General features: G+C 32.2%; 1 protein-coding gene across 2 annotated transcripts; it reads right to left on the reverse strand.

The window, feature by feature from the left end:
* Nucleotides 1-1,561: 1,561 nt before the first annotated feature.
* On the reverse strand, nt 1,562-14,932 carry LOC142333965 (uncharacterized). Of its 2 annotated transcripts, none has more exons than XM_075381617.1 (5): nt 14,820-14,932; nt 11,406-11,482; nt 8,093-8,482; nt 3,669-4,088; nt 1,562-1,795 (listed from the first exon to the last, which is right to left on the reverse strand). In XM_075381617.1, the coding sequence occupies exons 2-5, from the start codon at nt 11,461-11,463 to the stop codon at nt 1,695-1,697; spliced, it is 969 nt and encodes a 322-aa protein (XP_075237732.1). In that variant the 5' UTR covers nt 11,464-11,482; nt 14,820-14,932; the 3' UTR covers nt 1,562-1,694. The 2 variants fall into 2 exon arrangements, with proteins under 2 accessions (XP_075237732.1, XP_075237733.1); XM_075381618.1 differs by having other exon boundaries at nt 8,093-8,255; nt 14,820-14,838.
* Nucleotides 14,933-16,958: the final 2,026 nt, after the last annotated feature.

Consider the following 16,958-nt stretch of genomic DNA (forward strand, 5'->3'; position numbering starts at 1 on the left):
TCTAAAATTCCCTCCTGCTACCATATGGATAACCCATACACCAAAGAACGCATTAAACGTCTTCTTTGCATTATACTGAGAGTACTACTCGAATCAAAGATTCTCATCAGAATAAAACCCCGATATGTCAGAAAGGACATATTAATGGAAAGACTTATTATCGCGCAGGAACTTTTCTTTTTATTGCTGGCGGTTATTACGTGTGGAATCCACAAATTAAATAGTTTCCGCACCCGAAAAATGGTTAGCATTTCATAACTTGATCTGTTTCCTTGAGTTTCATTCGACCATAAAATCCATAAGCAGTGATTTTACAACGACTGAGCAATTGCAACCGCATCAGCAATTTGAATTGGAATATCCAGAGGAGGATTGATAATACACTGCACTGCAGACAATGTTTAGACCGTGTGTTTTCTATTCCTGCGTCACTCCAAAGAAGAACGACTTTGTGTCTGAAATTACTTTAGAGTACCTCGATCATAATCCGCATGCAACCTGGCCTCTATAATTGAAATAAAGGAGTTGGCATCGAAAAATTTTTAAAGACCCTGATATATCCAAAAAATACCTTGCACATATAATAGCACCCTCTCTGCCCAATGGCTGAACCAAATCCATACTGATAGTCAATCAGCAAATGTTTTTTTTTTTTTAAACGCTCATTCAAACAGAAGTACAGTACCTTATCTAAAACATTACCAACTACTGGCAAGAGCGTCAATGGCATGTAAAAAATCAGAACGAGGTTCTTGTCACCAACTTTGAAGAGAATTTTGAGATTAACACGTTCCAACAAACAGTTAAAAAAGTAGGCAAAAACCACTTTCGTCAGTATGCGGACACAAACACCCTAACAACCGGACAGAACAAGAATCAAATCCAGGGACAACAGATGCAGATGACCGCTTGACGCACATTAGCCAATCAGAGACCAGTATTTTGATCAGGTGACCTAAGCCTCGCTCACTCCCTCTAAATATAAAATCAGTCGAACCAAAACCATTGTTATTACGTTCAGTTTCATCTAGTGTTTCACTTTTCCGTCAACGATAGGCGTTTTTATTTAGATATTATCATTTGCGCGATTCTCATTCCCCACTGCACTGTAAAATCCTTATAGCCCAAATTAATAAGACAGACTTTAATTTCGCCACGGTAATCAGCATCGACTGTACCTGGTGAATTGACATCTGTAAAGCTATAGCTTATCGCCATAACCAATCTAGGTATTATTTGCGCTTTATATTTTTTATGCAGTGAAATAGCAATGCCGGTTGCGATTATTTTTCTTTCACCCGGTTTTAAAATCTTATCGATTGTTGAAATTAAATCTTAACCAACTCTTTGATCGGTCGTATATTTAGGATAATCAACGAAATTATAAAATTTCTAAATTTTAAAAACTTACATTTCTAAATATCATATATTTCTAAAAAATTAAAAAAACAAATCCGAAAAACCTTCATTTTTTTAAGAGCAGTAGAAAATGCAAACAAAACAGATTGAAAGCTATTTTATGATAAATCAGGAAAGGTGAAAAATACATTAAATTAGAAAATTTCGTTTTATTTTTTTTTTACTTTTTATTTATTATCGATTTCATATTATTTATTTAACAAGAAATTCGAATTACTAATAAAATATTTAATTCGAATTTTTCATATAATCGAGTTTCCACGTAGAGTTACTTATTAATAAGTAATTTGGCGTATGAGCTCAGTTACCTTAGTTTCAACTTCATTTTGAGAGTTTACCTTTTTCCCTGTAGAAGCTAATAAATTTCTGTATCTCTCTGAAAAGTAGAGAAAAATATTATTTATAAAAAAAAATATTAATAAAATTGAAAGACTCTAATTATGCTAAATAGGGAGATACTAATTTTATTTTCATATCTCGACGATAGAAGATTATCTGGAGATTATCAATTTCCGATAACACTTGTTCACACCAACATGATGAAATTTGGTAAAATTAACGTAACTGTTTATTAAAGAGAAGTAAAACATTTAATCAATGCTAAGACGAATAAAAAAAAACTATAAGGAAGAATACTTTTCTTTTGTGAAGGCATTTTTTTTCTTATCTTTAGTTAAAAAAATATTATTAAAACTAAAATATTAAATATTTTACTTATAAGCGTTAAAAAACAAAATCCATCATTTTACATCATTGTTTTCCTGTTACCGACTAGCCGTTGTTTGATAGAAATGAAAAATTGTGTTAGTTTGGCGGTAGTACAAGTTTTAATGACTGTAATGGTTTTAATCTAACCGACTACCCGTTTGGGTAGGGGTCTGGTTGGGCGCTTGCTTCCCCAAGATAGGCGTTTTGGCATCTAGACCCGACTAGTTTATCTATTAGTTTTCAGAATAGAAGTAGATTGTATTAAGAACTGTGTGATAGAGCTGCGGTGTGTCGATGGAATCACTAGATTGTTTTTGACATAGTACGAATGAATTTGTAAATCCGCAGGATAAAACTTACGTGTTTACGAAAAACACTTTTGTTAATGGATAAGAAAATAGAATTTGTATATTTTCAGTAGACTCAATTAAATAAATATTTGATATTGCAGTTTAGTTTAAAATGTTGTTAAGGAAATTAACTATTTTCGAGTAATTTGATTTTATAGATAGACACGGGTATCGCGATTCCGCGAAAGGATCAGCGAGTCAGTTGGGAGTGCCACAAATTAAAGTAGATGTTCGAAATTCCAAGAAGCCTAAAACAAAGGCGGCAGTAAAGGGGAAAGAACAAACTGATGGAAATACCTGTCCAGACACCTGCATCTTTGGCATCGTGACAGATGCCAGATTGATGACTCTGGTAGCTAATGAGGTTTGGCAGTCGAAAAGTCCATCTTTCATAAAGTCTGTTACAGCTAGTAACTGATTGGGTAAAGTGATGACGGGGATTTTCAGAAGGCGGATATGTTGCCTTACCGGGGTCAGGATGACCAATAATTAATCACAGCACTGAAAACGCAGCCGAGGATTCTTTTTTATTTAATATTTTACTAGTAGCATCTTTCTAGTATAGGTTAGAATAATATTCTATGAATATTCTGGGCGGACATTATTAATTTATCGCTAATGAAACTTATTCAAATCCTGTTTTTCACGTCAAATATTCACAGTATTAATTCACCCTTCAATGTATCCGATAATGTATTATAGAATTTTAATTTTAATTTTTATTAAATGAATTTAATAATTTGTAATTTTGTACGACACGAGTCCGTAACCTTTGATATGATTTTGTTAATCAGTATGGTTTAATTAATCCGAATCATGAAATTTATCACAATTTATCAATTTTAGTAATTTACTGGTGTAACTGGAAAATATTATAAGAATATAAATTCAGTTTGAGCCTTCTCTTATGGCTGTAATCTAAAACATTAAACTGAAGTTCATGTAGCTAAATAAATTGTGCGTATCGCTTTGTTGTTACACGGTAAAGCTAAGAATGAGTAAACAGAAATACAAACGCGCTGTATTACTGCCTGCACCGTCTAAAGTACAGCGCTTATGGTATAGTTAACGGAAGAATGAACTGGGTAGACAGGACTTTTCAGTCGCCTGTCAATATCAGTCAACATCTGCGAACCAAATGAACTCTATTCTTTGAAATATAATCTTAACGTTACGTTTAATTTTACTTACTTTCATTAATATAATGATATATACATTCCTCCATTCTTTCACTTTTTCCGTTTGATATTAATGGGTTTATTTCTTGAAATTTAGGTCCTGATTTAAAATTTTTCGTAACATCGTATGTTGAAGTACTCGAACATGTAGTGATCCATGACTGCACTGCATCAATATACCTGTTATAGTTTATAAATATATCTCTTATGGTGTCCCGGAGTTCACCTGTTATCTTTTTACCGGAAAATATAAAATAACGTACTGTTGGTTCAATTTCATTCCAACTTTGTAGTTCATAATTTACAAAATCTTTAATACAATTCATACAATTTTTATTCGAAATATTTGCATCAACTTGTTTTTGAAAAATCATGTGACTCAGATAATCATCTTCATAACGTTGTCTTATTTTATCAAATTCAATATATTTTACTGCAAAATAAAAAATATGTATTTATATAAAGTACATCTAAAATTTTAAACGAGACTTATAATCCTCAGTCATTTCAGTGGTAAATAACTTAGAACAAAGAGACGATGAGGGAAAAACTAAAGGAAATTCCATTTTCGTTTTCAATATAACCTGAAATAGTTATTATCAATCACTTTTTTAAGAGTATTTTCATTTCATTTCATACTGAAAATATTTTCTAATTAAACGATCAGACTTTCAGTCATCTGATCGTTTTTGTAGTCTTTTCGCGAGCCGTATTTTGAATAAATAATAATAAATGAAAAAGTAAACTTTGACGACATGTAGGAGATAGATTCAACGACGCCGCAGCCAACTTAGATATGCCCTGCTAGAGGACAAAAAACTTGTTTCCTAAAAAGGGCCGTTTGTGAACACACAGTGGTACATCCTACCGATCGCAGCAAGTAACATATTTGACTTCATTCGGAGGATGATAAATTAGATTCATTTGTGAATTTCTTACTTTTACAGATTCACATGTTTAAAGAGGCCATTGTAGAGGAACCTAACAAAGAATTCATCGATCGATACCGGCAGAAAATTTTCTTTTCTAGAAACTGCTTTCCATTATTCATATATAGTCAGCTATTTTTACAGTACATTCTTCATTATTGTTTTAAAAGTATGTCCTGGTTTTATATATACTTTGGAAAAGAGTTTTACCTTCCATGTCTAGCATTCTGCACTACGTTCTCTTCTCCTGTAAACCAGTAAATTGCATAACGATTATGTTATCTGAACAGATTTCCTCTCACACGAGCATAAAAACGAAAATCTGATCATTTTTAATTTCGAAGAATTAAAAAAGGCGACGCCATTACAATACAAAACATCCACTATAAGAAGGAAAAGAATCTGCTCAGTAATTTGCATAATGTCCTCAAATTAAAACCCGAGATAAAACCCCAAGTAAGCATTAAAAATATGAAATGTTGAAGATTCAAAAATGTGCTAAAGAAAAACAAACAGTAAACAGGAAGTTTTTAAATCATTTATCAGAAATAATAAATCTGAGGTGCATTTATGGAATAATTTAGTTGGAAATTCAGAATTTTGTACACGGAACTAAAATTCTTTCTTCGTATGCTCGTTGATTCAGTTTAAATATACGAAATTTTAAGAAGGCATGGTGTTCTTTCGGAGTAATTCCCCTTCAGTTCATCTGCTGGAGTACTTTCGGTACCAGGACCTATGGGCTAGCAGGAGTACGCCTACCAGAGCTCTAGTGTTTTGGAGGGAGAAATGCGCCCCGTTCTGCGTATGGAGTCGCATATGCTGACTAAATGAAATTATGGTCTCTTCGTGGGACGGTGTGGGTGCTAATTTCTTTTGAAGCGTGCAGTTCAACAAAGATTGCTATGCCGGGTAAGCATATGTTAGAATTGGCAGGACGTATAGCCGAAAAATGAGCAATTTGTGGCCAGTGGATATGGGCTGGCACTGTTCATTACTGGGTATAATTAGACCCATACGGCCTTTGCCCTTTGGGTCACATATTTAACATGTCCTCCTAAGGTAAGCCGTTTGTCCAGGACTGTTCCCAGGTACTTAACTGTTTTCCCAAAGAGGATTTTCTCTCCTGAGTTTTCCAGCTGCCTGGCTGTAGCACATGTCTTGTACGTGAACATCACTGCCACCGATTTTTTACCGTTGACCTTGATTCTCCACATATCGAGCCCACGTACCTAATAGATCCAGTTGCCGTTGGAGTCTCTCGATCGCGTTAACTACACTTCCGGATTCAGATAATATGCCGTGTTGTCTGCGTGTAGAGCTGTATTGATTCTTTCCGACAACGGCATAACGTTAACGTAGGCCGTGTACAAGAACGGCGAAAGCACTGCTCCTTGGGGGACTACAGCGACTACGTCTCTGGTGGAGAAGACTGTCCCCCCTACGAGTACAACAAATTGTCGGTCTATTAAATAAGACAGTATCAATCTTTCATAGCGGCAGGGAATCGTTGTATGTGGGATTTTATATAGCAAGCCGCTATGCCAAACTTTATCAAGGCTGTAGCCACATCTAGAAATACGGTTGCAGTTACCGCTTTTCTATTTAGGCCTCCGACAAGATTGTCGATTATTTTAACCAGTTGGAGGGTCACGAGTGGCCCTCCCTCAACCAAAATTGCTCAGGCCGTACTCGTTTTCCAAAATGTCGCCTATGTCTCTCCAGAAAAATTCTTTCGAATAGGCTTTGACAACAAAATAAGTAATAAGGGAATCGGCCTGCAACTCTGGGAAAAGAGCAGACTTTTCCCAGGTTTGGGTACGCATACTACCTTTCCAGTTTTCCAGCAATTCGGAATATATCCATCGTAGAAAATTGACGTGAATATTATTCGGGGTAGGTGATTGTCCTTTATCCACCGTCATCGTGGCCCTTCGCCCTTTTGCTCGTTCAGCTGCTCCTTATAATAAGGATAGCCGCTGTATTTTGCCGGGTGCGGCCTTTTACAGTTTGCATACGAGGCATGCTCTTCGCGCGGCTTCAAACACGTCGTCGTGTCGTGGTCTCGCCCACATTTCACGCAGAGCTGTGTTCTGCGGCAATAGTTCAACGAGTGGCCGAACTTATGGCATCTGTGGCATTTGGGGCGGACCCCCGCGAGACACAAATGCGGTCATCTTAATTCTACGATAGAATAAGTTTTTCAAGTGATAAATGCCTCTGGTGGCTTCGTTCATTTTAAGGCGACGAGGCACGTGGTGGTCTCCCTTCCGTCCCTCTTCATCAGGTTTTTAATTGAAACTGCCTCGTAACTGAACGAGGTCAGCTCCTCTTTTACCTCTTCCGGGGTGGCCCCATAATGGATGCCCCGGATAACCACTTTGAGCTACCTATCTTTTGGGAGCTGAAAGGAGTGAAAGGCGACTCCCTTAGAATGCAGAAAACGCTGTACTTCTCTGATGTCGCCTTCGCTGCTTAGCTGCAGCCTTACAGAGAGCCCGGTACTTTTGGCTACTAGGCGCCCTCTTATGGCGGAGATTGCTCTCGGCAGCGTTGCCCACTCCTTGCAGCAGTCTAAAATTATAGGTGGCATTTTCTCCCGCCTAGTACCGGCGGTTGCGAGGAACTTCCATCGCTAACCTCCATGTGGCAACTGTCGTTTCAGAGCTGGCCCTCGTAGTGTTCGGCTCCTCAGAGGGTTGATCACCCGTGGTTACCGACCTACGCTTAAAAGTGTTCTTGTTTTCACACCGTAATCCTCTCCTCCATCAGAAAACTCCGGGCGGGAGAACGAGAGAGAGAAGGACAAGTTCGGATTAGATAGCTTTCAATTAAGAAAGAATCGTCTGAAGAGTACTGCTAAAATTTAAATTAATATTAAGTTAATTAACTATTTTTGACTTCGATGAAAGATCTGTCGTATAAAATTTAAAATAAAAGTAAAAAGGTTAATCTAGCAGTAAAATTACTTGTAAAAGTTCAATTATATTCACCAATAAAATATTAATTTATAAATAACAAACAAGTATTACAAGTATTAACTTATAGATACAAATAAAAGTAGAAAGTTATTAAACCATTGTTTAAAACTTACGCGGTCGTTGGGAATAGCTTTGTTATGTGGTTGAGGGCGTGGTTAGATGTCCTAAAGGGATGTTGATAAAGTCACATGGTGAAGGACACAGGTGGCGGGAAACGAAGCAGAACACTAACACACATTAACGCAGGAGCACTATTTAACACAACCTATCACGTTCACTTCTCAACAGAGTCTTCAGAGTATGTAAAGTGACCGGTATGTTTATTAAATTCTCCAAAATTTGATTATGATTAATCAAATTCATCCGTTTTTATGCATAAACACCAAAATTAATCAAATTTTCCATACCATATATATTAATTAATGGGTTCTGTAGGTAAATTAAGAAGAAAGTTTTGGTCGATAGGATAATAGTAATATAAAAATATGCTTAATAAATAATCCCCGTTATACAAAAAGAATACTTACATTCTGCTCTAGTAAATAAACTCATGCATTCTTCAACATTCAAAGGTTTATTTGGTTGAAGTGATGCTTTGTAATGTGTTGTAGTATAAATCTCATAAAATGTCTTTCTGGTATTAGTCGGCATGCCTTTATCACATAAATTGCGCCAATATTCGAATCTCTCCTTAAAAAATGTCATGTCAGATTTAAATTTCTTAACTTTTTCTCTCTGATCATTTGATAAAATATTAATTAATTCTAATTTTTTGTTTATTTCAGCATCTATACAAAGATAACAGCTTATCTGTGTATGATATAAATGCGACCTGTTTAATAAGTCAGTTATATGTTGTTTTACATTTAAAAAATATAACTTCCACTGGGCTTTATCGATAGCAGATAGGACTGTAGCTGAAAGCAAACAAAATACATCAATAAATTCATTTCGCTGAGAAAAACTATTAGATTCTTCGGTTGTAACTACCATCAACCCGTGTTTGCCGAGAAAAATGTGTAACTGACCGTCTAATTACAATTTCGCCCTCTACCGATTATAATTTACGTGGAAAATTAAATGAATCAATACAGTATGTAAGCGTGCAAAAAAGAATCGTGTAAAATATTATTTTATTAAAATAAAAATATGAGATTCGGAACATATGATGTTTATGTCCGGATTGACAAATTACAACCGAAATTAAATAAAATCAATGCATCGTAATTAAAACGTAATCATTCAACGTTCCATAGCTTATTATTTCTCACTATTAAATGACATATCCTAAATGCAAAACCAATGGTTAATTTTAATGTAATGAAGTAATCTAATTACAAGGAAATGAGTTTGAATAAAGAAACAAAAAAAATTAATTTTTTGGGAATAAGAGTAAGGTGAAAATGAGAAAATATATTTTAAAACTAAGAGAAATCAAATTAACTGAGGAAATCATTTTCCCTTTGATAAAATTCAAAAATATAAAGTCTCTTCCTCAATCTCAGCCAAAACTAAACCCATTATGTATACGATTTATGTATACGGCCGTAATGGCCGTGTACATATATCATAATTCGGTTACTCTGAAAACACAAAGAAAATAAGTAAAACCGTCATAGATCCTTCCACTCTGTTTTAGCGCTAAAACTTTTTTTTATTACAAGGAAGTCATGAATAATCAAGGCAGCAGAAATCCAGATTGGATTGGACTAGTTTACTTTATATACAAAGAACAATTTATAATTATATAGTTGACAAAGTAAAAATAATATTTTTTTTTTTATTATAAAAGTAAAAATATTCTGGCAGCCTGTTTCCCGTTTTGAAATATCTTTCTGTCTCTTTGACGGCTTGAATGAGGTGATACACACTTTGGACGGAATTCACGTAAGCATAATTCATACTTAAAAAAAAAATATTAAGGCATAGTTTTGTATTATGATGATTCAAGGGAAAACAGTACGGTTTGAATTTTTTATAAGATTATTACGTCAATTTTTTCATCTGAGAGCATTTACCATGGTATAAAACACCCAGAAATTTTGGAGTACATGGAACAGAAATTCTATCGTTATCATTACCGAAAATTCTACCCATTTGTACTTCTTGAATAGATCTTTAAAATGTCTCAATTTTCATTATTACTTGTTGTAGTAATTCCATTTTCATGTAAAACGCAACCCAACAAAAACAACCCATTTAAACAAAACTGATGTGCTATATTTAGTGCAATTTATTATAAATATTACCACTATTTGTGCAAAACAATATTTACATCAAGTATTTTTATAACAATTTTTGAAAGTGTCCACGATCTTCACCAATGCATGCCTTTAAATATATATAAAGAAGACAGGAAAGTCAACTTTTGAACCGTACACCTTCCGTTTTCTCGTAATTCTTGATATATATTGGCTTTCAGTTCTTTAATTTTGTGTTGATTATATTTGATAACACAACTATCAGATAAGTCACAAAAAAATTTGGTATTCTTTATGAAAATTTCTCCTTAGGTCCTTCTCGGCTTGAAAATATAAAAATGTTCAATATCAGTGGACGCAGTAATTCCAATTTCATTTGAAACGCAACCCAAAAAAAGAAACCAATTTAAAGAAAAACAATGTTTAATGTGTATTTAATGCAGTTATTATTAAATACTACATCTATTTGTAAAAGACAATTTTGAGGTCAAATGATTTTATAACAAGCATTGAAATAACCACCATTTTCAGCATTACAAGCTCTTTAACATATTTCATATTTCGTGTAACCGTTCCAAGTGTATTTCTTCTAATTTCTCGGAATTCTTTTGTCATGCTGGGTTCAGTTCTTCAATGGGGTGTGGATTATGTTTCAATACACAAACATTCAGATATCCCACAAAAAATATCTGCAGGAGAATGATCGGATGACGTAGCTCTCCATATGTCGATATTTCTCTTTCTCAGAACGTCCATCGTTGCTCTTTCCGTCTTCCATGTAACCCCCTCCTCTTGAATCAACAAATTTCTCATTTAATTATAAATTGTTAGTAAGTTGGTTAACAATTTTTTGGTAGAGGACTGCTGTAAGAGTATTTTTAAGGAATATGGGCCGATTAATCTTCGCCTGGAAATTGCATATCACTCACCAATTTTCTGTGGTTGTACTGATCGTAAATAGAAGGTGTGAGGATTTTTGGATCACCATTAGGCATCGTTCCAACTATTAACTACTCAAATTAAACGAAGTTTCATCTACAAAAAGATGCTCCCCTTAATAAACAGATTAAACAACTGACAGTAGTAGAGACTAACAGTATAATCAACCGGGTGTGATTCATGTGGTACTTGAATTAGGTACGAAGTAAGTTAACTAGTAAGCGTTGCGAAGAATGTAACCTTTTTTTTTGATCCTACATACGTGTATAAATAGTCTTTTCTGTAATAACAGCAATTAAAACAAAATACAGAATTGAATTAGATTTAAAACCACATCATTAATTTGCAGTAACAGAGGACATCAAACCAGATTTTTTGATGTTGCTAAACAAATACAATCAAATGTTCTCGTTAAATTCCAGTGCAAAAAATAAATTATAAATGTAATTTGAATGAAGCTATATTGTTTCAAATAAATAAATAGCTGGATTATATATATATATTTATATTATATTTTATGGGGTAAAATGAATAATTATTTGCGTCTTTGGGGTTCGCGATCAAAATCGTACTGAGATCGCTCTTCTAGATCTATGATAGCAGGAAAGTAATAATTGTTCCGTTCAGATTTTGTGTTACGGGGTTAAACGTTCTCTTTACTACTTTTAAAATTTTTGTAATATAAATAAGAAATATTTACCTTCATTATAGTAAACGACACAAAGTAATATTATTGACACCAATTTAATGTGAAACATTTTCTCTTCATTGAAAAATCTAAAAAAAAAATAACAGACGTTTTATATATTTTTTTTGTTTTTATAATCTTTTAATTTATATAACTGTAGCATAAATTAAACTACGATACAGATTTACCGTTACTTCGAGAAAAAATAAAGAGATTCGGTTGAAAGTATAAACTGCTGCTAAACAACCGCATAAATTATTAATCGTAATAAATAATTATAAACAGCATGATATTTTAAGTCAAATAAATAACAAATACTTTGTTAATATAGATATTATTAATTAATTCAATAAAGCAGTTAATTTTAATTAACTGCTATTTATTAACTGCTGGAAGGTAGTTTTAAAGAAATACATAAATAAAAATATAAACGTTCGTTTGTTCAAAAACTTAAATCTCTAAAGGTTCTTCACCAACTGTATAGAAATTTTTAAACAACGTTGTATTTGAATACGCACGTGTTTTTATATGCCTACTATTTATATAGTGAAGGTAATTCATCCGAGACAGGTAAACAGATGCTTAAGAAGGTATTAAGAAGATTAAGAAGGTAAAAAGAGAAGAAGGAAAAATGGGAAAACAAGGAAAACGAAATGGAAAGATGAAAGAGAAAAAAGAAAAGCGGAAAGGTGGGAAAAGGAAATGGTAAAGAGAAATAATAGAAGGAGAAATGGGGGGAAACGTGGGAAAGGAATATGGTAAAACTGAAAATTGGGAAATTGAAAAGTGGGAATGGGAAAGTGAAAAGGTGGTTAAATTTTGTGAAGTCCGTAATATTCATTTTGTTATTGTTTTATCAAACTTTCAATTGTGTTCATTTATATATTCAATTCTAGCAATATAGAAGCATTGTTTGGTCAGCCAGAAACGAATAAATATTTGAAGAATTTTTTTACCGAATTAGGAAATTTAATAGATTTTATTAATCGGTGAAATAATTTGTGTAATAATATTTTAAACGTCGTTTAAGATATTGAGAAATCGATAACATTTTGTAGACTAGTAACGCTGAAACCTAGTATTGTATCGATTAGGAGTTAATCAGTGAAATAGATAAAGATTCCAAATAATATGTAAGTGGATTTTCACTGGAACAAAGAAAAAATTGGTGAAAATTGGTGAATTTTAGAATTTATTAAAAATAGTTTTAAGGACATAATTTATTTACTTAAATCGCCAGTCGTAGAACAAATAGACAATACTTTTTTATAACTTATTTTCTGTTCCGGGAAAAAGAGATGCAGAATATATTAATATTATATCAAAAGTGAACGACGAACATGTTACAGCAAATATTAGAATTACAAAAGTCAAAAATTATTGGTCTAAGTAGTAAATATATTGATATTATCTATACTAAATTAATATCGCATCAAGAAATAAATTATCAAAAATTTATTCAATCTAGTAATACTGATAATATTTGAAATTATGTACTTTTAGAAGTTAATCAAAATTTGATTAAGTGAATACCAGTAGTATAATATCTTTTGAAAATTTTGCCTCAAAAAGAAAAAAGAAAAATTGTAAATTAGAAGAAAAAAATAGCGAAAACGTTTCAAGGACAATATATTACTACTCTTTGTGGCAGTTTCGCGACGAAATTTCAATGGTGAGTGCAACCATTGAAATTAAAAAATATCAGGTTTTCGGAAAAATTCAAAAATCTATTTTTAATCCTTTTAAATCGGAATTTCAAAAAAAAATTATTTTAACCTTTCGAACTTGGAATTTCAAATAATCTAGAAATTGGGTTTTAGATACTCATAATCAGTCATTCTGTTCAAACCCAGCTCACACAAGGATACACATTTACAGTTCACAATTTATTAATTCAATTCATTGAAGTTATATATATACTTTTTTCCAAATTTTTAAGATGAAATATATCTAAAAACCTTATCAATAATGACAAACAGGGGTAAAAATTAGGTTGCTATTGACCATGTAATTTTTTTTTTCCGGAACAAAAAAAAACATTTGTCTTAAATAATAGTATAGATTAATTGTAGGGATAACCCTAAAATCCTAATATGTCCTAAAGTTTCGGGTATCCCAAATTTTTAGATATTAATGAGTTAATTTTTGACAAGGATCAACAGTCAGAATTGTTTACAAACTTCAAAAAAAAATTTGATTTAGATAAAATGGATTTTAATAATTTGTGACCCGTTAAAAAAACAATATGCTGTTGCTAATGAAATATCTATACGGCATTTATAATTGTATTTACTTTTAGTAATCGTATTGTAAAATACTCAATTAAGAAATACCTGTGACTGCAAATCAGCAGCCGCCGAATATTTTATTTGGGGTATTAGGTGTATTGTTCCTTGAAATACATTAATTCTAATAATTGTCTTAGTGTAATTTCAGTCCTTTGCACAATTATTGTTCGTCTCTTTGTAGTACACGATCCGTTGTATATAAAGTTTTTTGGAAGACATATCCAATATTAATTATTATTAATATATAACCATATATATCTATTTTAGTAAAATTTAGAAGTATAATAAATTAAAAGTAAGTTTTTAATAATATTCATTTTTATTAATAGACATAACTTATATATATATATAAATCCTTTCCAATTCATCACGGCATTTATTTTATTATGCTAGAATTTTTATATTTTGAAGGAATTTTCTAACGAATAACATATAAATATATATATTCTATAAACAAAAAAATCCTTTCCAATTCGTCACAGGAAGGTGCACAATTAGATATTACAGCAGCCCTGAATACAAAATTTCAACATTCTACGGCTAATTGTTTTTTAATTATGCGAGATACACCCAGTCATGCGAGATATACGTCAGTACATACGTTCTGACGTCATACCGAAACTATTCAAAATGGATATAGGGATGGTCAAAACGCATATTACCGTTGAATTCTGAAAACCTAAATTTTTCCGATCGCAATACTTCTTTTACTTCGTATAAAGAAGTAATATAAGAAGTCATTTTGCTTTCAAAGAAATACTTCGCAATTTAGGAAATAAAATATCGTTTGATAAAACTAAGGAATAATAAAAAATTTAAGATTAAAATATTGACGTGTCAGCCATTTTAATTTTTACTCTCTTGTGTATATTCCGCTTAATTGTTTTCTTTAATATAGAAACTTTGTATGTATGTATATATATATATATATATATATATATAAGTTTATTTATTCGTTACAATGTAAATAAAACATTAAAAAATAATAAGATATAAATTAAATAATAGTAAATCATGTTAACTTAAATATTAAATTATTATGAAATAAAAACATATTTTATTATTGCGATAATGTTAATAAATTTTATAAATTAAATATGTTGAATATTAGCAGTAACATAATAAAAATAATAATTACGTGAACTCTAATACACTTCAGTAGTTAGCCGGAACAGATGCAAATCGTAAAGTAATCATTGCAGCACCTCCTTTTATACTGATTTTTGTGAAAATAAAGTACGTTTCTTACGTAAAAGATATGTACCTATTAAACATCCCTATATCCATTTTGAATAGTTTCTGTGTGACGTCAGAACATATATACTGACGTGTATTTTGCATAATTAAAAAGGTACTTACTTTGCCTGCATTAAAGAAGATAAAAATAGACGTTTGATGAAAACAACGTATTTCGTTTAAATGTTGCTATATTGTACAATTTTAAAAAGAATAATTTTTTCTTATTATTTAAAAAAAACCCAAATTTTTTATTATATTATATTATTCAATTGTGATACACAGGAAAGAAAATTTAGTAATTGTTTCAACAATCACTTTACGGAAAATTTTGACTTTTTTCCCATTTGTAATCCGCATGGACGTCGAACTTGTATTGTTGAATCATTGAAAAATATTTTTCTTCCCTTACATTATCTACCCCGTTCATTCTTATGAATGTGGAGCAAATAAATTCAGTTGAAGTAAAAGTTAGTGTGCCTTCCTTTGACATTATTGGTGAACCGAATTAAGGCTTGTAGTGCTAAATATTAACTGCATTTCGATTGCTGTAGAATTGTGAAATGTAATTATATATTTGAATGAATTCATTCGTCGCTTTTGCTAGTAAACCTGGAACAATGTTTGTTAATCTTAAAGAAAGCTATATTATTATGGTGTGCGACTCTTGTACGATTAACTTACAAACTGTTAAAGTTATGGCGCTTAAAATTAAAAAATATATACATTTTAAAAAAATTATAAAAATATATACATGGTGTTATAGAGGAAGAAGAGGAAGTTGAGGAGGATGAAATGGGAGAAACAATACTGAGATCTGAATTTAAGAGAGCATTAAAAGATTTAAATGGCAGAAAGGCTCCTGGAATAGACGGAATACCTGTAGAATTACTGCGCAGTGCAGGTGAGGAAGCGATTGATAGATTATACAAACTGGTGTGTAATATTTATGAAAAAGGGGAATTTCCGTCAGACTTCAAAAAAAGTGTTATAGTTATGATACCAAAGAAAGCAGGGGCAGAAAAATGTGAAGGATATAGAACAATTAGTTTAACTAGTCATGCATCAAAAATCTTAACTAGAATTTTATACAGAAGAATTGAGAGGAGAGTGGAAGAAGTGTTAGAAGACCAATTTGGTTTCAGGAAAAGTATAGGGACAAGGGAAGCAATTTTAGGCCTCAGATTAATAGTAGAAGAAAGATTAAAGAAAAACAAACCAACATCCTTGGCGTTTATAGACCTAGAAAAGGCTTTCGATAACATAGATTGGAATAAAATGTTCAGCATTTTAAAAAAATTAGGGTTCAAATACAGAGATAGAAGAACAATTGCTAACATGTACAGGAACCAAACAGCAACAATAACAATTGAAGAACATAAGAAAGAAGCCCTAATAAGAAAGGGAGTCCGACAAGGATGTTCCCTATCTCCGTTACTTTTTAATCTTTACATGGAACTAGCAGTTAATGATGTTAAAGAACAATTTAGATTCGGAGTAACAGTACAAGGTGAAAAGATAAAGATGCTACGATTTGCTGATGATATAGTAATTCTAGCCGAGAGTAAAAAGGATTTAGAAGAAACAATGAACGGCATAGATGAAGTCCTACGCAAGAACTATCGCATGAAAATAAACAAGAACAAAACAAAAGTAATGAAATGTAGTAGAAATAACAAAGATGGACCGCTGAATGTGAAAATAGGAGGAGAAAAGATTATGGAGGTAGAAGAATTTTGTTATTTGGGAACTAAATTACTAAAGATGGACGAAGCAGGAGCGATATAAAATGCCGAATAGCACAAGCTAAACGAGCCTTCAGTAAGAAATATAATTTGTTTACATCAAAAATTAATTTAGATCTCAGGAAAAGATTTTTGAAAGTGTATGTTTGGAGTGTCGCTTTATATGGAAGTGAAACTTGGACAATCGGAGTATCTGAGAAGAAAAGATTAGAAGCTTTTGAAATGCGGTGCTATAGGAGAATGTTAAAAATCAGATGGGTGGATAAAGTGACAAATCAAGAGGTATTGCGGCAAAT

This window comes from Lycorma delicatula, chromosome 13 (assembly GCF_047948215.1).
Source record: "Lycorma delicatula isolate Av1 chromosome 13, ASM4794821v1, whole genome shotgun sequence".
Taxonomy (NCBI): Eukaryota; Metazoa; Arthropoda; class Insecta; order Hemiptera; family Fulgoridae; genus Lycorma; species Lycorma delicatula.

Bases quoted from the DNA above. Each gene is read 5' to 3' on its own strand.
- LOC142333965 (XM_075381617.1), bottom strand. From the start codon at position 11,463: ATGTTTCACATTAAATTGGTGTCAATAATATTACTTTGTGTCGTTTAC. The intron at 8,483-11,405 runs GTAAATATTTCT...GTTTGCTTTCAG, and splicing joins TGTCGTTTACTATAATGAAG to CTACAGTCCTATCTGCTATC. The intron at 4,089-8,092 runs GTAAGTATTCTT...TTTATTTTGCAG, and splicing joins TTTATTTACTAGAGCAGAAT to TAAAATATATTGAATTTGAT.